Here is a 19,635-nt window from a genome sequence, read left to right as displayed (position 1 = left end):
AAGGGAGAGAGAGAGGCAGGCAATGTTTTGGGCAATCTACGAGGCTTCATTTCATTCTCAAGGCTCACTTCTACCCTTGGACTCCGACATAGGGTCCTTCCGATAAATCCCTTTTGTGCTTCATTGGCCTTCCATTCTTGCTAGTTACAGGTAGACTAAACATTTCAAGCCTGCCCCCCCCCCCCAAATTTTGGAAAGAATTTTACTTTTCCTATCATACTTGTATCACAGAGAATAAGTGGCATCTTATTTCTTCTATGAGAAATGAGTGCAACGATATGTTGCTGTTTTCAATAAACTTTTTAATTTTTTTCCCCATTTACGGGCTCTCTGCTAAAGCCTGGGCTCCTGAGGAGTTGACCATGCATGGAAAACACAACAAATAAATCAGCAACTTCAGAAAACTGTGAAAGATACAATGAATGACAGGAGTGTGGGGTATCATGGGAAGGCCAAAGAGAGGCATTGGAATCTGTCTGCACCTGTAACCCAGAAGCCTACTGGCTTGCTGCCACCTTAGACACGGACCTTGTCCAACGTGGCACTTGGAAGGGACTGTAGAGGTGAAGTGTCTCAAGCAATTTTTAAATCATAACATCGGTTAGAAATGGGTTTTAAGTCATCCATCTACTTTTCCCCAGAATACCCTCTTCATGCAAAGCAAGTCGGTAGTCTCCGTGTCTCCAGAGGGGGTCCTGGGGATTTACTCGGCACGGCTCTGAAACTTTCAGGGGTCACATAGTATAGGTTGTTCACAGAGCCTTTTTATCCACAAGCTCCTTATCCTCCCTTGAAGAGGAGTGTTTGCATGGGCTGGTCAGTATCACCGAAGAGGGCAAAGGGTAATTCAGTGTCCCAGTGGACTGTAGTCTGGTGATGTGAGTTTCTCCCACTGCACTCGCTCGCTCGCTCGCTCCCTCCCTCCCTCCCTCCCTCCCTGCCTCCCGCTCTCTCAACTTTCCACCTTTGGCATGACTGACCTGGGGTGCTGATGCACAGACTCTTCTTGCATTCAACCACGGGGTTATTTTTCAGGTGAGGTCCTTTGAGGTCAATACCATGTGTCCGTCGTTGCCTTCTTCAAGACATTTTCTTCGGAAACAAAATCGCTCATGATCCTTATTATCCTGGGCTTGTTTGGAACTTGGTTCCTCTAAGGGATGGTCACACAATGAGTCATGGAATTTACTGACATCAGGAGTAGTCTTTCAGAGGCAAGACCATCTTGCCTATTCATATTCTATTCTATTCTATTCATATTCTAACATACTTTACTCATATACTTCAAGTTTAGCCCAACTGCAGAGACATGAAATCATTAAAGGTCTAAGAACAAAATTCCCGGGCATCAATTATAATCTGGGAATCTCAGAGCAGGGAAACATTTGAGTCAGAACGAGGTTTTCTAATACTTTCAAATGAAAAAAAAAAAAAAAGGAAAAGAAAGAAACAGATCTGTGCAGTGGCTGAACTTGGACTTGATCCTGCTTCTTTTCTCCTGGGGATGCTGGGGCTGGAGGCGAGGGTGGGGAGCAGGTGATGCTTCCCTTCCCCAAATGTGAGGACAACCATTTCCCATGGGCAGGGGATTGGATTGTTCATGTCTTCTGGCAGGCGATGTGTGTCCATATGTGGTCTGATTTCTGGGATTTTGTTCTAATGAGGCTTCGGGCCAGCAAGGAACAGGAGTAGGTTACTAAAATGAGCTCGCATGAGATGGGTTTTACTGCGAGGACACAGGAGGTTTTCCAGGAACGCAAAGTTAGACGAGAGTGTTGCTGGACTTCTTGTGAGCAGGAATCAGGACTGGAGATTCACTATTCATTCCCCTCCCCCCCGCCCCCCCCCCCCCCCCCGCCCCATCTCTCAGAAGTGCATGGTCTCCAGAACTGGCTTCTGTCTAGAAGTGTGGTCAGTCCTGTTTCTTCCAACACGCTCCTCTGTGTCAACCTGAATGTGGCTCTTCCGTGGCCGGTTCAGGAGATTACAGACCTCTCCTCTGCAGGACCCAGTGCTTACTGGAAGCCATCTCAGCATCTCATTCAGGTCCCAAAAAGAGAAAGTTTGGTAGCCCCAACTCATGTGCTCAGTCAGGATGTACAAGTCATGGGCTTCTGGTATACAATGGATCCATAGCAGTAGAACCCACAGGCTACCCCTGTTCAGTCCGCTGTGGTGGGAAGGGAGACGGGACCTATGATTCACAATGTCATTTCACTTCTCTTAGTAGGAGTCAACGGAAAATGCAGTGTTCCTCATCTTTACAACGTCCTGAATAGTGGGATGTCTTTTATAGGGAACCAAGATTTTCATCTCCAGTTACCTAGGAGGCTTTGAATTTGAATTTTACCGAGAGAGATTCCTTTATACCAGTTTATACTATTAGGTGAATGAAGAAGAATTGCATTCTATTTGGAAGCATCTAGTCATTCGTAGTCAACTGAGTCCCTGCTATGGTCAATCTGCTAGATCTGGTGGCTGTGAATAAATACTCCCGGCGAGGAAAAGAGGTAGGAGGGAAAAAGTTTCTTTCCATCTGAGTTCTTGCAGGAGGGAAGATGCCCAGAGAAGCAAAAGACGCAGAGAGGATATTGGGGTTGGTGGGGAACATAGCTTATTGAGGATTTAACAATTCTGTCGCCAACGGACCTTTTCTTCTCAAACCCTTTCCAGCCTGGAATTGAACAACCCAAGTCCCAGTTCCTAAGCAGATATCCTGGAAAAGGAAGGCACGGTGCCTATCCCTACAGGAGAGAAAGAGGAGCCAGAAATTGGATCCTGCCTCTGCTCTCAAAAGACAGCATCAAATGAGAGGAAATTGCGGCTGCTACCCCAGCCCACTGTGCTGAGAGCCTGCAGAGATTCACCCGGTGTAGCAAGGGTTTATGTGGAAAGCCATGCCAGGCTTCGGGTGGACATCAGTGCTTGGGGAAGTGGTGACATTCTTCAGAAGGCCATTTAGGTTGGAGCTTAGATTAATACTAACAAACAGCACAGGACCTTACCTAGTGGAGTCCTGCCCTCTCAGATAGGGTAAGCGACTTGGCCAAGTCCTCACAGCCAGACCAAGACAAGCCCTTCCTTCCCAGTGGTGGCTGCGGAAAGACAAATCTTGCCAATCAGAGGCCAAGACGGCAGTGGGGTGGCCCAGGAGGGAGGGCGGCGCATCAGGAGGGGAGAAAGGTGCTGTGTTCTCAGCAGTGCAGTTGGCCTTTTTGTGGGGATCCGGTTTCGGAGGACTTACTCTTCCCTTGTTAACTCACTCACACTCTTTCTCTGGCCTGGCCTGGGGTGGATTCGCGGGGCGGGCGGGAAGGCGCGCGCCCCTACAGCTTCTAAGGCTCCTCTTCCCGGAGCCGAAGGCATCCAGCACCTCCTCCTGGCGCCCCCAGTCTTCCCCCACCCCCTCCCCCGCCCCCCCGGCTTGGGTCCGCCCCGAGGCTCCCCAGGGCTCGCCCGGCGCCAGGGCGCATTGGGGCCGGCTCTGGGCCAGCCGCGGTCGGGACGCCGGCGGGTCCCCGGGTCCCCGGCAGCGCGCCGCCGCGCACCCGGCTCCGCACCCCGGGCTGGCAGCCCCGCGCTCGGCTCGGAGAGCGCTCGGCGGCGGAGTGCCGCGCCGGGGAGGGGCGAGGAGAGCCGCAGCCCCCTCCGCCCGCCCAGACCGAGGAGGGGCGAGCAGGCGCGGAGCCGGGCGAGCGCGGGGCTGTGCGCGCCTCTCTCCGGGCACACACTCTCCGCGCCGCGCGCTCCCCCGGCTGGGCGGCCTCGGACCTTGGCAGACAGCGGCGGCGTGCGCCGTGCTTGCTCCGGGGTGCGTTCAGCGCCGGGCGAGAGCCGTTCGCTGGGGTCACCCGCCCCCTTCTCCCCCTTTCCCGGGAGCCCGCGGGGTGAGCTGGAGGCCGACCCGGCCGGACGCCGCGCTCCTATAAATAGCGCGCGTGTGCCCGCCTGGCGCCCTCCCGGCTGCGCGAGGACAGACAAAGTTGTGCGCAGGGACTCCGGGCGCGCGGCAGCGGCTGGGAGAGGACCCCGCCGCCGAGCCGCCCTGCGCCCTGGAGCTGATCCCGCGAATTTGTGCTCTCCGTGCCCGCGACCCCGCTGGCTGCCGCCTACCTGCCGACGTCCGAGAGGCGCCGAGGTGCGGGGAATTTTTGACCAGGCGAAAGTGGGAGTCGCTAGGGTCCTGGTCATGATCGCAGCCTCGCGTTCTTCTCAGTCCGGGAAACACCTTCTGCCTGTGTAATTCGTCCGTGCCGCAAGCCCGACGCGTCCAGGACCGACATCCGCATCGCTCGGCGCCCACCAACCCCCGAGGCTTTTGTTTTGTTTTGTGTTGTTTTGGAGCCTCCTTTGTTTTTCCTGCTCCGTCGTCCACCTGGGGGTGCTTGGGCTTGGGGTGAGAATTCATTACCGTTTTCCTCCTTGAGGTGTGAGTGTGGGGGGTTGGTGACTTTTAGATGTCCAGGAGCCAGGGTGGGTGCGGGGGCCCCAGGTAGGGCTGATTCTTGGGCGGAGGAGGGTGGGGTAGGGGGTTCTGCATGAGCTCCTTAAAGGACAAAGGTAACAGAGCCAGCGAGAGAGCGCGAGCGGAGACTTTGACTCCAGACCACAGAATTGGGGGAAGTGTGCGCGCCGCCGCCGCCGCCGCCGCCGCCGTCCCTGCAGCGCTGTGGGTCCAGCCGCGGGCGTCTTCCCGAGCGCCGGGGTCCCGGGGTAGGAGGCGAAGCGCGCGAGCGGAGGCGCCGGCGGGCTGCGGCCGGCTCACGCGGCTCACCATGGGCTCCGGGCGCCGGGCGCTGTCCGTGGTACCGGCCGTGCTGCTCGCCCTCACCCTGCCGGGGCTGCCCGTCTGGGCGCAGAACGACACGGAGCCTATCGTGCTGGAGGGCAAGTGTCTGGTGGTGTGCGACTCGAACCCGGCCACGGACTCCAAGGGCTCCTCTTCCTCGCCTCTGGGGATCTCGGTCCGGGCGGCCAACTCCAAGGTCGCCTTCTCGGCGGTGCGGAGCACCAACCATGAGCCGTCCGAGATGAGCAACAAGACGCGCATCATTTACTTCGATCAGGTCAGACCCCGAGGGAGGCCGGGTGCCGGGTGTGTGTTTGCATGGTGGCGGAGGACGGGGCGGGGCGGGGCGGGGGGCGAGCTCCCGGCAGCCCGGACCGGGGGCTGCCTGCTCAGGCTCAAGTTGATCTGACTGGGATGTGGGAGATCATTTCGGCACTCGGCTCTCCGGATGCGCCTGGGTCTGAAACTTCTGTCTCTCCCACCGCCGCCCCCGCCCGCATTCCCTCCTGGCCTCTGGAGGAGGCGGCTGGGACAGCGGGAGAGAGGCTGGGAGCGCTGAGCCCAGCAAGGAGAGACAGAGCTCAGGACGAGTTTTCACAGCAACAGGTCCATAGGAGCCGGCGGGAGCCTGGTCCCCGGACCTCGCAATCTCTTGGCCAGAGCCTGCCGCCCCCCCCACCCCCACCCCCCGACCCCCGCTCAGACTCCTCTGCAGGTGCCGCGGAGGCGGTTCCCGCGGTACCCTCGCGGTCTCCGGATGAATGATTGGTTTCCCCGCAGCTGAAGAAGCTTCTCCCCAAAGAGAGCTTCGCGGGTCCACATTCTCTGCAGGGATCTCGCACGTGGCCGGAGAGGGTGGGCAGCGCTGGCGTGGGTCAGATCTCGCCCACCTTTCTGCGGGCAGGATCCCCCCCCCCCCCCCCCACACACACACACAGACGTTGCAGGCGCCTCTGCAGCCGAAAGCCTTCCTGTGGTACTTGGAGAAAAGTTGTGGAGGGAAGGAGAGGAAGGAAGGGCGGCTGCGGGGAGCTCCCATTGGGAAGCGCTGGGAAACCGCTGCTCCTGCCTCTGCTCCTGTCCTTTCTGAGAATTGCAAATTCGCAGGGAAAGACAGACTGTGGGGTTGAGGGCAGGAGGTGGGGAGGAACTGATGAAATCTGTGGCTTCTGTTTAGCCACCGGGAGCTCTGGGGTTTGGCTGATGAGAACCCCCCCCTCCCCCCACACCGGGCATCAGCCTAGGTTCCCTAAGGAATCCTAAAACTGAAAACTGACTCCGGGTTGTAATTTCAACCCTAACAGCACCCAGAGTCTTTTTAGTTCCAGAGGCACTTGTGTAGTTCACAGTTGTATGCGAAGTCAGATGTGTAGGAGCACAGGTTAAATGCTGCTGCAACATGCGTCTGGGAAGGGATGAGGTGACATTTCCATTCCTTACTTAATTGTTCCTAAGTAATGCACTCTCCAGCTGGCCAGACAGAGAATGCTTCTCTGGGGCTTACTCTCAGATAGCTGTAATTTTTAAAGAATTAAGCAGTCCCTTAGGGGTTTTGGTGCAGTATTTTCCATCTTGATGGAAATAAAGTCTAGCACAGCCCTGGGTTATATTTCAATGCATTTAATTAAATGTTGGACGATTGCGGACAGGACACCGTATAATACGCTGAACGGTGCATTCTTTTCCGTGACCTTTCCATCAATTAGAAGAGGAGAATGGTTTGTTCTTCTTTTTGGAGAGCCATGCATCGTAGAGACCACAAGACATTTAGTTATGGATCTCTATGTGCCTGGATGCTCTAATTACAACGTAGAGTCAACATCCAGCCTCATGTGTAGTCAACACTAATCAGCCATTTCCATTACTGCTGATGAATTATGCTCCTTGTATCTGATTCAGGAAGTCCCCACTAAGTACCTCAAATTATTTTCAATGTGCTTGAAAAAAATCTTTGCAACATCTCTGTTGGGGAGTGTGGCACAGTGGCGATTGGTTATTGGAAGCTCATTGATCGTCAGGTCAGAGGAAGAAATCTGATGGTTACTTGGAAGAAAGTGAAATCTCAGAATAAAATTACACACATACATGTGTTTTAAGCCAAGGGTTGAGCCTGGCGCGTCTGCTTGACCTGTTACTATATTCTGGTGCATTGCTTAGAGGGGATGGTATATTTTTCGGGAGTTATGCAGAAGGCTTAATATTGGCAGGAATATAGCATTGCTGGTGGCCACTGATACAGTAGAAGTGTCTCTTTATAGGGACATCTGATTTGGGGGGATGCCAGTTATAGATTTATTTCTTGGAGAGAATTAGATTAAACCCCAGTTATTTTACAACTTCCCAGCCCCAAACATTCCCACTCGCTTTCCCATAGGAAGGGACTTCCTTATGTGACCTTTGCAAATTTGGTGTACAGAGGTCACTTCTTGAGATTCAGAGTTAATTTCATAACCAGTAGAAACAGGCTGCATGTCTTGGAATACAAAGTGCATTGTTGCTTTCTTAGGAAACAGCGCCTTCTGTTACTTTTCATTTTTGACCCTTGAAGTTTAAGCAGAGACCGGGTGATTGATAAGAGGATAATGGATAACACTGGCAGGAACAGAAGAAGGCCACCTATTTCACAGCCTGTCTTTATTCATGCCCCACTTTTTGGCAGCCTGCAAAGGCTGAGTCATTGCCAAAATATTGTAATTAAGGCCTAGATGGCACAGCAATGAAAAAATGGCCATGGATCTTGGGAGAGGTTTGGCAGAGGCTCAGGGGAGGGCCAGGCATTCAGATCAGTCTGTGCACTATTCAGTATCATGGATTCTGTCACATGGTGGAGGGAGTGCCCAGGCCTCTGTGTGATGTGCCCAGGAATGACTGCAGAGAGCCCATGGATGCCGATTGGCTGTCTTGAAAACGTCATCTCTGGACATTGCAAAGGCTTGTAGAGGATGGGAATATAAATACAGGGCAGATGCCTTTTCTCTGACTCTCAAGGTAAAGCTAATATTTATAAGCCCTCACATGTTATCTAGATGTTTCCAGAGCCATCAGGCCTCGCTGGAAATTGAGGCATGAATGCAAAGCAGTTACTTTATTTTTTTTTTTTTCCTCTACCATTTAAAAGACAGAAGAACTTTCCATTACACAAGTCTATTTTCCAAGTCACTAAAGAGGAAAGAAGTAGAACACGGTGTTTTATTCTGTATGGTTTCTTAAGCTACTTGTGAAAGAAATAAAGAAGGAGAGCGAGAGAGAGAGGAAGAGGGAGAGAGAAAGGGAGGGAGGAAGGAAGGAAGGAAGGAAGCTTGTCTTAGTTACGGAAGAGAATACTGTAATAATTTAACTGTTCTTTATTATTTTTTATTTGTAGATCCTAGTAAATGTGGGTAACTTTTTCACCCTGGAGTCTGTCTTTGTAGCACCAAGAAAAGGAATTTACAGTTTCAGCTTTCACGTAATTAAAGTCTACCAGAGCCAAACAATCCAGGTATGTGTTTTGACCTGTTCCCTCTCTTCCCCCAAGCAACAGTGTTTATTGGCAGTGGTTATGTATTTAAGCGTTTATCTCAAGATGTGTTTTCATTGTAAAAATAAACAACCATCTTTATAGTTTATTTTCAAAACAGTTAATTTCCAGTTTTCTTCTTTATAGCATCCATTAAGGCTATGACAAGAAACATATAGAAAAATAAACAATTGAATTTATTACCGTCCTAACAACCAACCACTTAAAAAACGTGGCTTGGTAAAAACTCAGTGACACAAATCACTTTATAAGATCCCGACTTCAGTTAACCCATATGCAAAAATTAATCTGAAGAAAGTTGTAAGTCTAGCGGGGCTTTACAAGTATATATTACATGAAACAAACTCGCTTTTATTGTTAAACTGCATGAGATACAGTTAACCATTGAAAACAAATCTGTGAAGCAGCAAACTACTCAATATACTTTTTACAAAGGGTGTTCTCTGGGTATGTTTTAAAGAGTTTATCCTCAGTTACTCTGATGCTAGGAAATTGTTACACATTTCACTTCCACAGTGAGCAACATATTTTGTGTTGTGCTTTCTCAGGATATAGGCTTGACCTTACACTCAAAGCCTAGCCTATGATACCCAAATATACTAACACCCAATGACACCGATGCATGTCTGTGGAATTCTAGTATTCTTTTTATCATACACTCAATGTTTGTGTTGTATACCGTCGCCAGGTGAATGATAGATTACAAATTCTTCTCCCACTTTTACATATCCTAGTGAATGGATACATTTATCATCCACAGATTTCATTAAAGTGCTTTTTTTTTATTTTAACACAAAAGGAACGAATATTTAGTAAACAAATTTACTAGCGTGGAAAAGCTTTTCCCAAGCCCCAATATTTAGAAATGCATGTAATATTTAAAACAGCATAATAAAAATTGTAGTGGGGAGAAAAGTGAACACATTTTGAGTTTATTATTTGATAATAATGATGAATTTATGAATTATTGATTCTTTGCTAATTACCCATCATTAAAATCTTCAGTGGTAGTGGTGATCACTATCGTTTTTACGTTTATTTATTTATTTTGAGAGAGAGAGTGAGAGCGAGCAGGAGAGGGGCAGAGAGAGGGAGGGAGAGAATCCCAAGCAGGCTCGCTGTTGTCAGCACAGAGCCCAACGTGGGCTTGAACTCAAGAACTGTGAGATCATGACCTGAGCCGAAATCAAGAGTCAGACGCTTAGCCGGCTGAGCCCCTCGGGCTCCCCGATCATGATTTTTTAATACACATTATCAGGGCAAACAGAAAAAGAACCCCCCCCCCCCCACACACACACACACACATTCCATAATTTTAAATGAACTGTGGCTGGTGGAATCTTGCTGTATCTGGGTTCATCAGAGCCAAGGACACTGGGCTTCTTTTTACTAATATACTGGGAAGCCTCAGGCTTGCTTCGTTACCGGAAGGTTCTTATCGAATATGACAAGTAAATAAGACCACAAGCTTAAGTTATGTGTTGAAGGGAGGCCAGTTTCCGCGAGGCTAGGCCGCTCTCCATGGGTGGTATCCTTTTGGAGGCATCTCAGGAAATTTCTATGGGAGAAGTTAAAAGTTATTTTAATTAAAAAAAAAATCAGCTCAGTGGACCTACTAAGTGCATAGCCGCCACAGCCAGGATGAATTTACTGAACATCAGCTGTTTTACCAGGTCTTTCATCTTAGGTATTTTTCATTAGCCCCCAGCAGATGTTTTCAGTGATTTGGTTTTTTTTTCTTCTCGTAGGTTAACCTGATGTTAAATGGAAAGCCGGTAATATCTGCCTTTGCTGGGGACAAAGATGTTACCCGCGAAGCTGCCACTAATGGGGTGCTCCTCTACCTGGATAAGGAGGATAAAGTTTACCTAAAACTGGAGAAAGGTAACTTGGTTGGAGGCTGGCAGTATTCCACGTTCTCTGGCTTTCTGGTGTTTCCCCTATAGGATTTGATCTCTCCGCGATGTTGATCCAGGGGAGGGGAGGCCCACCCCTGAGTTGTTGGAAGATCATTTCCTCATCATCGGATTGACGTCTTTTATTGGTTTCTCATGGGTGAATATGGATTCTCTTTAAGGATCCTAGGCCTGTCCGAACTGATACACAGTCTCGCAGATGATTTGTGTGTGTGTGTGTGTGTTTCAGTATACTTGGATGGGGACTCACAGCAGACAATACCTATCTGTGCTCAAGTGTTAACAGTTTAAAAGCTGTCTGCAAGGTTCATTCTGAATTTAATTTCCTGGAATCACTGAATTCGTTGCAGATGTGGCGTTTTCTTTCTTTGTTTCTAAAAGACTGGCGAGTGGGTCTTAAGAATGAGAAAACTCTCAAGTTCTGAGCGCAATCAACGGTTAGTATGATACTGCCAAAGAATTGTATGCTGTGTTGATATATTGATTACACTTGTTTTTATTCCTTTGGAACTCGTCTCTTTTGTTCTCTTAAGGTAACTGGGAATTGCTTTTTTCAGTGACTGGCTTTGTGTCTTCTCTACCAATAGGGTAACGAATGGCTTGCCCGCAAATTTACCCTGTGAGATCACCAACATGACTTCCCTTAACGAAAAAGAATGCTTCATAGTTGTATTTTAATTATATATGTGAAAGAGTCATATTTTCCAAATTATATTTTCTAATAGGAAGAATAGATCCTAAATCTGACAAGGAAAAAAGTTGCTTCCCTGAGTTCTAAGTGCTCAGCCCCCAGAACCTCCACCAGATCGCCCTCCTCCCTGGGAAATCTTATACTTTCTTGCTCAGCTTGAATTACCATGATTGATAATAACCACTTTATTAAAAACCTGAGGGATTTTTTCCCCTTAGACCTGACCACTTTATTAACTGGAGATGGGATGCCCCTGTTTTTAATTATACCTATTTTTCAAGCCTTCTGTTGTGTTTGGAAGTATCATCTGGTTTTGCCTTAATTCCTTAAATTGTATATATTTATCTGTTTAGCTAATATTACATCCAAATATCCCATATCTAAACTTAGTGCAATATCTTATTTTGTCTTTTGTACAGGTCATATGAACTCACAAAATTACTTATGTCTCTGTCATAGAATAAAGGTCAATATACGTTAGCCGAATTGTTTTGTCCTTTTGGCTCGGGAAATATGTATTCTATTCTTCCTCTTTCTCATCAACCCTTCTTTGCTTCCCCCCTATCATTTCTTTTTCTGGGAGTGCTTTTTTTTTTTTTTTTTAACGTTTATTTATTATTGAGAGACAGAGAGACACAAAGCATGAGGAGGGGAGGGGCAGAGAGAGGGAGACACAGAATCCGAAGCAGGCTCCAGGCTCCGAGCTGTCTGCACAGAGCCCGACGCGGGGCTCGAACTCACGGACCATGAGATCATGACCTGAGCCAAAGTCGGACGCTTAACTGACTGAGCCACCCAGGCGCCCTTTTCTGGGAGTTTTTAAGAAAAGCTTTCTGAATCTGGGGGGAGTGTCCTCTGAATTGGCATAGGAAATCTTTCCCGGGTTTAATCCATTCAAATCCAGGAGTTGTCAGCCTGCCAAAAGAGAATCGATGGACTTAGTAAACTCTTCTTTCGGAATGGACTTACCATTAGGTAGTCAAGTTGAGAAAATTTGCTAAAATCTCGTCAGAGTGCTCAGTGAGTGAGTGCGTGGTGAGGAGGCTGAAGACCACTCAACGGGAAGACTTGGGGGAAAGTTCCGCCCCTTTCACAACACTAAGAGACAGATGGAATATTACGGTGTCTTTTGCGGAGGGACTATTATTATAGATGTCTCATCTGGAGATCTGGCTCCATTTCCTGGTCTTTTCTCAATTAAAGCAATTAAAAGGGCCCCTTTTGTAGACGGTGGCAGCGAGGAAGGTGTTCGAGGACCCTGTGAGAGAAAACACACGGGCAGGTTTTCCAGCATAATTGTGATTAATCACCAAGTCAAAATATTCATTCATCCCAGGGAGACTCTCCTCCTTCCTCAAGAAGAATTAACTGGAGATGTTGGCATTGGATCCTCAGTGTTTTGCTTGGCAAGTTACTCTTCAGCTGGCTTCCAGTCAGAAGCTTTCCTCCTTTGTGACTGTGCTGTGTAAGAACACAATACTGCACAGGGGACTTCCATCTGGGGACGTGTGGCATCCTCTGAAATACACCTGCTCTAACGTAACCTTTCCCCTGGCTCTCTGTATTCAGGGTTTGCGTCTATACCTTGCAACGGACTGGTTTATACTTGAATAAATATGCTATTAGTCATTGTTTTGGCAAAATGGCTCAAGGGTATTTGCATTAGTAATAGACGCCTATGATGGACCAGAGAAAAGGTGATGCTTAAACAAAATAGACCAACGTATAAGTGTCTTTATAAACATGCTTGTGGCCATCCTTTGGGGCTTGCTCTGATTTTTCTAGAGTTTTCTGAACAGAAAAGAACATCGGCAAAGGGCTTGACTGTAATTCCTAAGCACCAGTGTAGATATTTTGGAATGCAAAATCCATTCAAAACCTCCCAGAAAAAATTAATATAAAAAGGCACACAGGGGCACCCGGGTGGCTCAGTTGGTTAAGCATCCCACTTCAGCTGAGGTCATGATCTTGCGGTTCATGGGTTCGAGCCTCGCATTGGGCTGTGTGCTAACAGCTCAGAGCCTGGAGTCTGCTTCGGATTTTGCGCTCTCTCTCTCTCTCTCTCTCTCTCTCTCTCTCTCTCTCTCCACCCCTCCCCCGCTTTTCACAGTCTTTCTCTCTCTCAAAAATAAGTAAACATTAAAAAAATTAAAAAAAAAAGGCACTGAAGCTGTGGCCATCAAGTGTGGGAAGGCACCTGTAACAGGCAGGAGCCCCAGTGGGGAGGTCAGACGTCTGATTAATGTGGTCAGAATGAAAGCCTTAGGTTCTTATTCCAAAGTGGGTCTAGCTAATTAGAGCTACCCAGACATCATGGCTGGAAAGGTAAGATTGAAGTGAGGGAACAGAAGGGACAGAATGATTTAGTCCGGGGAGCGTAGATTTTGGACAGACATTGGATGGAATTCTACAACTTTCACTTACCAGCTGTGTGACCTTGGGCCAGTTTCCTCACCTCTCTGAGCTTTCGTTATTTCATTTGTAAACAACACATTGTTGTGGGAATTTACTGAGACTTGTGCAGTGCCTGGTGCTCTGTAAGGAAGCTCAAGTAAGGGCTGACTGTTACTACTAACGCTTTAAGCCCTAACACAGCCAAGAAGCAAGTAGGCCAGAGGCGGACGTTACTGTTGGCATGGTGAAGGGTCAAAGATTGAGCACGAGTGGGATGGGTCGAAGGCATCAGAAGTACTTCCAGAAATGGCACCGGATGCTTCCCTGCATATCCTATGACTTGAAAACAGTTTTCAGAAATTGCTCGGTCCACAAAAATGCTAATTGAACACAGGATTTGCATTGGCCCTGTCCACATTCATCAATGCCAGCACCGTTCCTCCCGATCTCCTTTGACTGTTCCTTGATCTATTGATCGACAAACGCAAGCAATTGTCTGCAGCCAGCGTTTTCTCCCTAACAGAATCCCAAGAAAACAAAACTGGAGGAAATAAAGAGCTAGTGTGTAGGATCTCACTGATTCCAGCTTCTTTTCGGGTACTCCCCGTGACCACAGATTCTGTTGGGACATGATTATGTAATTAAAATCTTTCTTTCTTCCTTTCTTTCTCTGTTTTTGAAGTAAGTCTGTTTTCCCCTTTCCTTTTGGTTTCTGGAAATCAAAATAGCTGCGTTTCTTCTTTTGGCCTCTCCCTTTTAGCAAGTTCCTGCTTTGTATCTTGAAATAAATCTCTTCAACTAATGTTGAGATTATCCTTCTTTTTTTTATTTAAAAAAATTACTTTAATGTGTATTTACTTTTGAGAGAGAGAAAGAGACAGTGCGAGCGGGGCAGGGGCAGAGACAGAGAGTGGGAGACACAGAATCGGAAGCAGGCTCCAGGCTCTGAGCTGTCAGCTCAGAGCCCGACGTGGGGCTCGAACTTACAAATCGCGAGATCATAACCTGAGCCAGAGTCGGACGCTTAACCGACTGAGGCACCCAGGTGCCCCGAAGTTATCCTTCTAATGCGTCACACGCTTTGGTGGGTGCTGGATTTGTAGAAGTGATGACACCTGCCCTTTTCAGAGCTCCCTAAACATCAAGACGCAGAATCCCCACAAGGAGCCACAGTGCTATAAACATGTGGTTCCATCTCACCTTCTGACTGAGGGCACTTGGCTTTGTCAACCCACATTTGTTAAACAACCCACTTTGTTAAACCACCTGTCCCCAGAACAATGGTAATCCACTGGTTATAGCAAGGTCCTCAAGTTGGCTGACCTAATGACCATGGCAAAGTGATGAGCAGAAGAGAAAGGTGACAGCATCTGATAACAGTTCACGTTCAGAGAGATGGAGCTTAAGTGGAATTCTTGGGCTAAGTGGTTTTCTTTGGTCGGGGTGGGGGCGCGGGATTTAAGAAGTTGCTTTCTAAAATAGGTTTCTTGGGGGCACTTGGGTGGCTCAGTCGGTTAAGCGTCTGACTTCAGCTCAGGTCACGATCTCGTGGCTTGTGGGTTCGAGCCCCACGTCAGGCTCTGTGCTGCCCGTGCCGAGTCTGGAACCTGCTTTGGATTCTGTGTCTCCCTCCCTCTCTGCCCCTCCCCCACTCACACTCTGTGTGTGTCTCCCTCTCTATATATCTCAAAGGTAAATAAACATTAAAAAAAAAGAAAAAAAAATCTAAAAAACATTAAAAAAATTAAATAGGTTTCACTGTCCTGTCTATTGCAGGCCTACCTTTAATATGGGTTTCACATGCCTTAGAATAAAAAAGATGTGTTTTTTTTTTTTGCCCCTCCCCACCCCAACCTCTCCACAGACAACTCCTTTGTGAATTTGATCTTGAAGTTCTTTTAAGTCAGCTTTTCAAACTAATGTACATAAGAATCATCTGGGAATCTTGATAGAAATGTCGATTCCGACACAGTGGGTCTGGGGTGGGGCCTGAAACTGCCTTTCCAGCAAGCTCTCAGATGATGCTGATGGTCCCGGCTCGGGTACCAGATGCCGAATGGCGAGACCTTCCACGGCTGTTTCTTAAAGCCTTGTTACTCAAAGTGTGGTCTGTGGCCCAGTGGCATCCACATCACCTGGGGGCTTGTTAGAAGCCCCAGGTGGGGTTTAGACTCACCCCAGACCTCCTGAGTCGGAATGTGCATTTTTTTTTTTTTAATTTTTTTTTTTCAACATTTTTTATTTATTTTTGGGACAGAGAGAGACAGAGCATGAACGGGGGAGGGGCAGAGAGAGAGGGAGACACAGAATCGGAAACAGGCTCCAGGCTCCGAGCCATCAGCCCAGAGCCCGACGCGGGGCTCGAACTCACAGACCGCGAGATTGTGACCTGGCTGAAGTCGGACGCTTAACCGACTGCGCCACCCAGGCGCCCCAGAATGTGCATTTTTAAAAAGGTCCTTCTTGCCCTGCCCCGTGGCTTTTAGGCACAGTAGAGTTTATGAAGCTCGATCTTGGAGGAAACCCCAGGGCCACCTGCACCAGACTCTCGTGGGCTGGGCCTCAGGCAGCTGCAGCTGAACGAAGTCCTCAGGTGATTCCCTAACCTCGGTGCGTCCTGGGTGCAGGGTAGTTCCTTGCAGTGACCCGGAAGTACAAACGCTCCTGTCATCCTCCTTCTTACAACGCAGTGAGCTGAAGGCAGCTCGCCAGACGCTTTCATGCGGGTGAATATGGGACTCTTGTTCTGGGGTGGGGCAAAGCCTCCCGGGATTGCTGCCCGTTCGTGCAGAGGAAGGACCTACAGGAAGCTTTACCTGGAGCCAAGATGTGGGAGACCCTCGCGCGCAAACGAAGGTAAGTCGCCCACAGAAAGTGGCTGTCTTGTGAAGACGGAAAATCCTTAGTGACATTCCTCATTTTGTGAGCATTTGTCCTGAAATAAAGATGTAGTTACATTGTGCTTTTCGTTGTAATTGAAGTGAGCCTTCTCCAGGGATTGCAATGCCTTTATCTGAGTACAGTTGGCATTTGACTTCAGAGGACACTGCTCAGTTGAGTAAAGGATGTGTGTGTGTGTGTGTGTGTGTGTGTGTGTGTGTGTGTGTCAGAGAGAGAGAGAGGGAGAATGTGCTCAGAAGGCTCAACGACAACAGTAATTTCTAGTAGGCCATTCAGTACACTTAAAATGCATCCAAGGGCAGAAGTCTCCCTTAACAATTTTTAGGACCAATTGGTGGTATTTACGATGAGAAACACATTATATGAACTAAGGAAGTCTTTATTTCCCCCTGGGGTTTCCTGGAGAACATAAAGTTTGACCCTCTGACTTTCCAGGAAACCCGAGAGGGCATCGGTGTGCCTGTTCCTGGGGAAGGTTGAGGGACTCCCAAAGAAGGGCCCTGTGCTGGCAGATTAGAGGTGATAGAGGAACGCCCCACTGCTGTCATGTTGTGGTTTGTTTTGTTTCGTCGTGGTGTAGTCTGTAGCCCACTGCTTTGACCGGGCAGTTATCCCATTTGGCCAAGAACGATGGCCAGTCTGCACAATTCAGCGTTCAGGATGGGGCTGGGGGGCTTTGAGCATTTTCTGTGTTTACACAAATGGACCCAGCTCCCTTTGTAAGCTGTTTTCCTTCCAAGCTCCTTAGCTATTTAGAAATAAACAGTCACGAGTGTTTCTTCTCAAATAGCTTGGCTTTTCCTTTGAGTGTTAGCGATGTTAACATCACAGTGGAAAAAGTGTCATGTCTCCCCCCACGTAAAAAAAAAAAAAAAAGGAACAACGACTGGCATAAGAAGCATTCCATCAAAGAACTAATACACTGGGATAAAAACCAATTCAATAAAAAGCTAGGAAAAAAGAATGCTAAAAGTTCATTGATATCTAACATGAATGACAGCTGAGTGAGAAGGAGTAAAGTTGGTTCCGGTTTCTGTTCAAGTTTTGTTTTGTTTCTTTTTCTTTTTTTTAATTTTTTAAACGTTTATTTATTTTTGAGACAGAGACAGAGCATGAACGGGGGAGGGGCAGAGAGAGAGGGAGACACAGAATCGGAAACAGGCTTCAGGCTCCGAGCCGTCAGCCCAGAGCCCGACGCGGGGCTCGAACTCACGGACCGCGAGATCGTGACCTGAGCCGAAGTCGGACGCTCAACCGACTGAGCCACCCGGGCGCCCCTGTTTTGTTTCTTTTTCTTGCTTTTTCTCTCCGAGTGCTGAGGTCAGTTCTCGGCAGGTAAAAGGATGCTGTCTCACCGGCAAAGATACCCGCTTCTCTTCATTAGGGTGACATTGTGATCCGCGGGCTCCGAAAGCGTACTAGATTCTGCCCTTCCATTTCTTGGCCAGCCTGATTGGAAGGAAAAAGTGCTGTCGAAGGAGTCTGGTAACTTCTCTCCAGGGAGAGGAACGCCCCACATTTCAGTAATTCAGGGAAGCTGTTTCTGAGCTTGGAAGGAAGCCACACATCCATCTCCCTGCCTGAGGACAGAGTCTCAGGATGGGAGGCTTCAAGATTTAGCCGCAGCACCAGAAGCGCCTGGGGTTTGTCTCTGGGGATGTAGGACTTTGCCCGTGTCCCCTCTCCCAAGAAGACAAGACAATATTTTACAAGCATCTGTACAGGGAACTGTGGAGCCCAAAAGCCATTTAAAAAGTCCTGTTTTGCAAGATTTTCTTTTCTTTGGCTGACTTGGTTGTTAAAGATTAAAGGCAAAAATATCAGGTCCTCCTTTACTGTCAGAGATTGGCACAATGTCATGAGTTGAAGTTGGCAAGAATCACAAAGTCATCCGTGACTTTCTGAGAGTGAGAGGCCCCGTCTGTTAGAAAGGAAATAAGGCAAGAACCTTCTCTCAGAGTTTGGACACCTCCATTTAAAAAAAAAAAAAATTTTTTTTAACATTTATTCATTTTTGAGAGTGAGAGAGAGTGTGAGAAGGGGAGGGGCAGAGCGAGTGGGGGAGGGGCAGTGAGAGAGGGAGACACAGAATCCAAAGCAGGTTCCAGGCTCTGAACTGTCAGCACAGAGGCCAACGTGGGGCTCGAACTCCCAGGCCAAGAGATCGTGACCTAAGCTGAAGTCGGATGCTTAGCTGACTGAGCCACCCAACTGCCCCTCCATTTTTTTTTAAGTTGATTAAACAATCACATACGTATTGGGTGCCTACTGTGTGCCCCACATTCTGTAAACTTAGAATCTGCTCTTTCATCGTTCCTACAAGTTCCAAACCTCTTTATAAATGCTTCTTCACTTTCCGGGTGGAAATCCTGCAATCTGGAAATCAGAACGTGATGCTAGGCTCCATAAACACTAACGATGTGTGTTTTGAAATGATCTGGGTGACCTCATTACTGCTTTCACCATAATGTACTTTCAGAGTCAAACCTTGCTTAAAATGAAGAATGATACAGAGGTGCCCTGTACAGCTGTGGGAGTTGTACACTGCACTATCTCAGGAGTGTGCCACTTCTATCCTGTTATTCTAACAAAATAAGCACATTACAACAATCTTCTGACACACGAAAATACCTTTAACGAGGAGGTCCTTTACCGAATTTGCATGAAAGTACCTGGTTAGTGGTAGCCTGGAGAGAAGGAAGCGGCTTTCTTTCCTAAATCTGTCCATCGTATCTTATTTCTAAAGACTGTCTTTGGTTCTGAGAAGTCAGGGCATCAGGCCTACAAACCACAGCGTCTGGGTTAGATGACCCGGTACCCGTCCCTGCTTACCTGTCAGTTTGGAACTCAGGTCTCTGGTCTGCTGCAGCCCATGGGAAATCCCCACTGACACCCAGAACCAGCCTTCCTCTCGTGAGCCAATAAGCACAGCTTCCTTGAAAGTGTCGCAGGTTAAATACGAATCTGTAAATTTAGGTTTGCAAGGAAAACAAAAATCTTTGAAAATCTTCTATAACTCAACTTTATTTCTGCCTCCAAGAACTCCCGTCCCCCCAATTTTGAGTGGGTAGTAGAAAATTTCTCATTTTTTTCTTGCTCAGCTCATTGGCCGTGGATTTGGGTAATAGTCCAGGGCCTTATGGATTGTGGGTGGGGAGAGGCCTACTTGGCCCGAGGGCCGTGTTGATTTGGCTGAGGTGGCCCAGAGTCTCATGGTCTATTTGTTTTTTTGTTTTTTTTTAAATTAAAATTCTTAAAAGAATGTTTATTTTTTGAGAGAGAGAGAGAGAGAGAGAGAGTGTGCATGGGGGAGGGGCAGAGACAAAGGGAGACACAGAATCGGACATAGGCTTCAGGCTCTGAGCTGTCAGCACAGAGCCCGACGTGGGGCTCGAACTCATGGATCGTGAAATCATGACCTGAG

General features: G+C 48.1%; 1 protein-coding gene across 2 annotated transcripts in view; it reads left to right on the top strand.

Annotated features, from left to right (window-relative positions):
* The first annotated feature begins 4,524 nt into the window (after positions 1 to 4,524).
* Positions 4,525 to 19,635, top strand: part of CBLN4 (cerebellin 4 precursor) — a 62,574-nt gene continuing 47,463 nt past the window's right edge. Inside the window, exons 1-3 of one of the 2 annotated variants that reach the window (XM_058686018.1) lie at positions 4,525 to 5,066; positions 8,154 to 8,270; positions 10,058 to 10,193. In XM_058686018.1, coding sequence (XP_058542001.1) covers positions 4,539 to 5,066; positions 8,154 to 8,270; positions 10,058 to 10,193 — 781 coding nt within the window. In that variant the 5' untranslated portion in view covers positions 4,525 to 4,538. Of the gene's footprint in view, positions 5,067 to 8,153; positions 8,271 to 10,057; positions 11,397 to 19,635 lie in introns of those variants that run through there. The other variant, XM_058686019.1, reaches the window with a different exon arrangement.

Source organism: Neofelis nebulosa, chromosome 9, assembly GCF_028018385.1.
Source record: "Neofelis nebulosa isolate mNeoNeb1 chromosome 9, mNeoNeb1.pri, whole genome shotgun sequence".
In the NCBI taxonomy this organism is placed as follows: Eukaryota; Metazoa; Chordata; class Mammalia; order Carnivora; family Felidae; genus Neofelis; species Neofelis nebulosa.
Note: the sequence above shows the minus strand (reverse complement) of the source record. Positions and strands in the feature narration are given on the sequence as shown.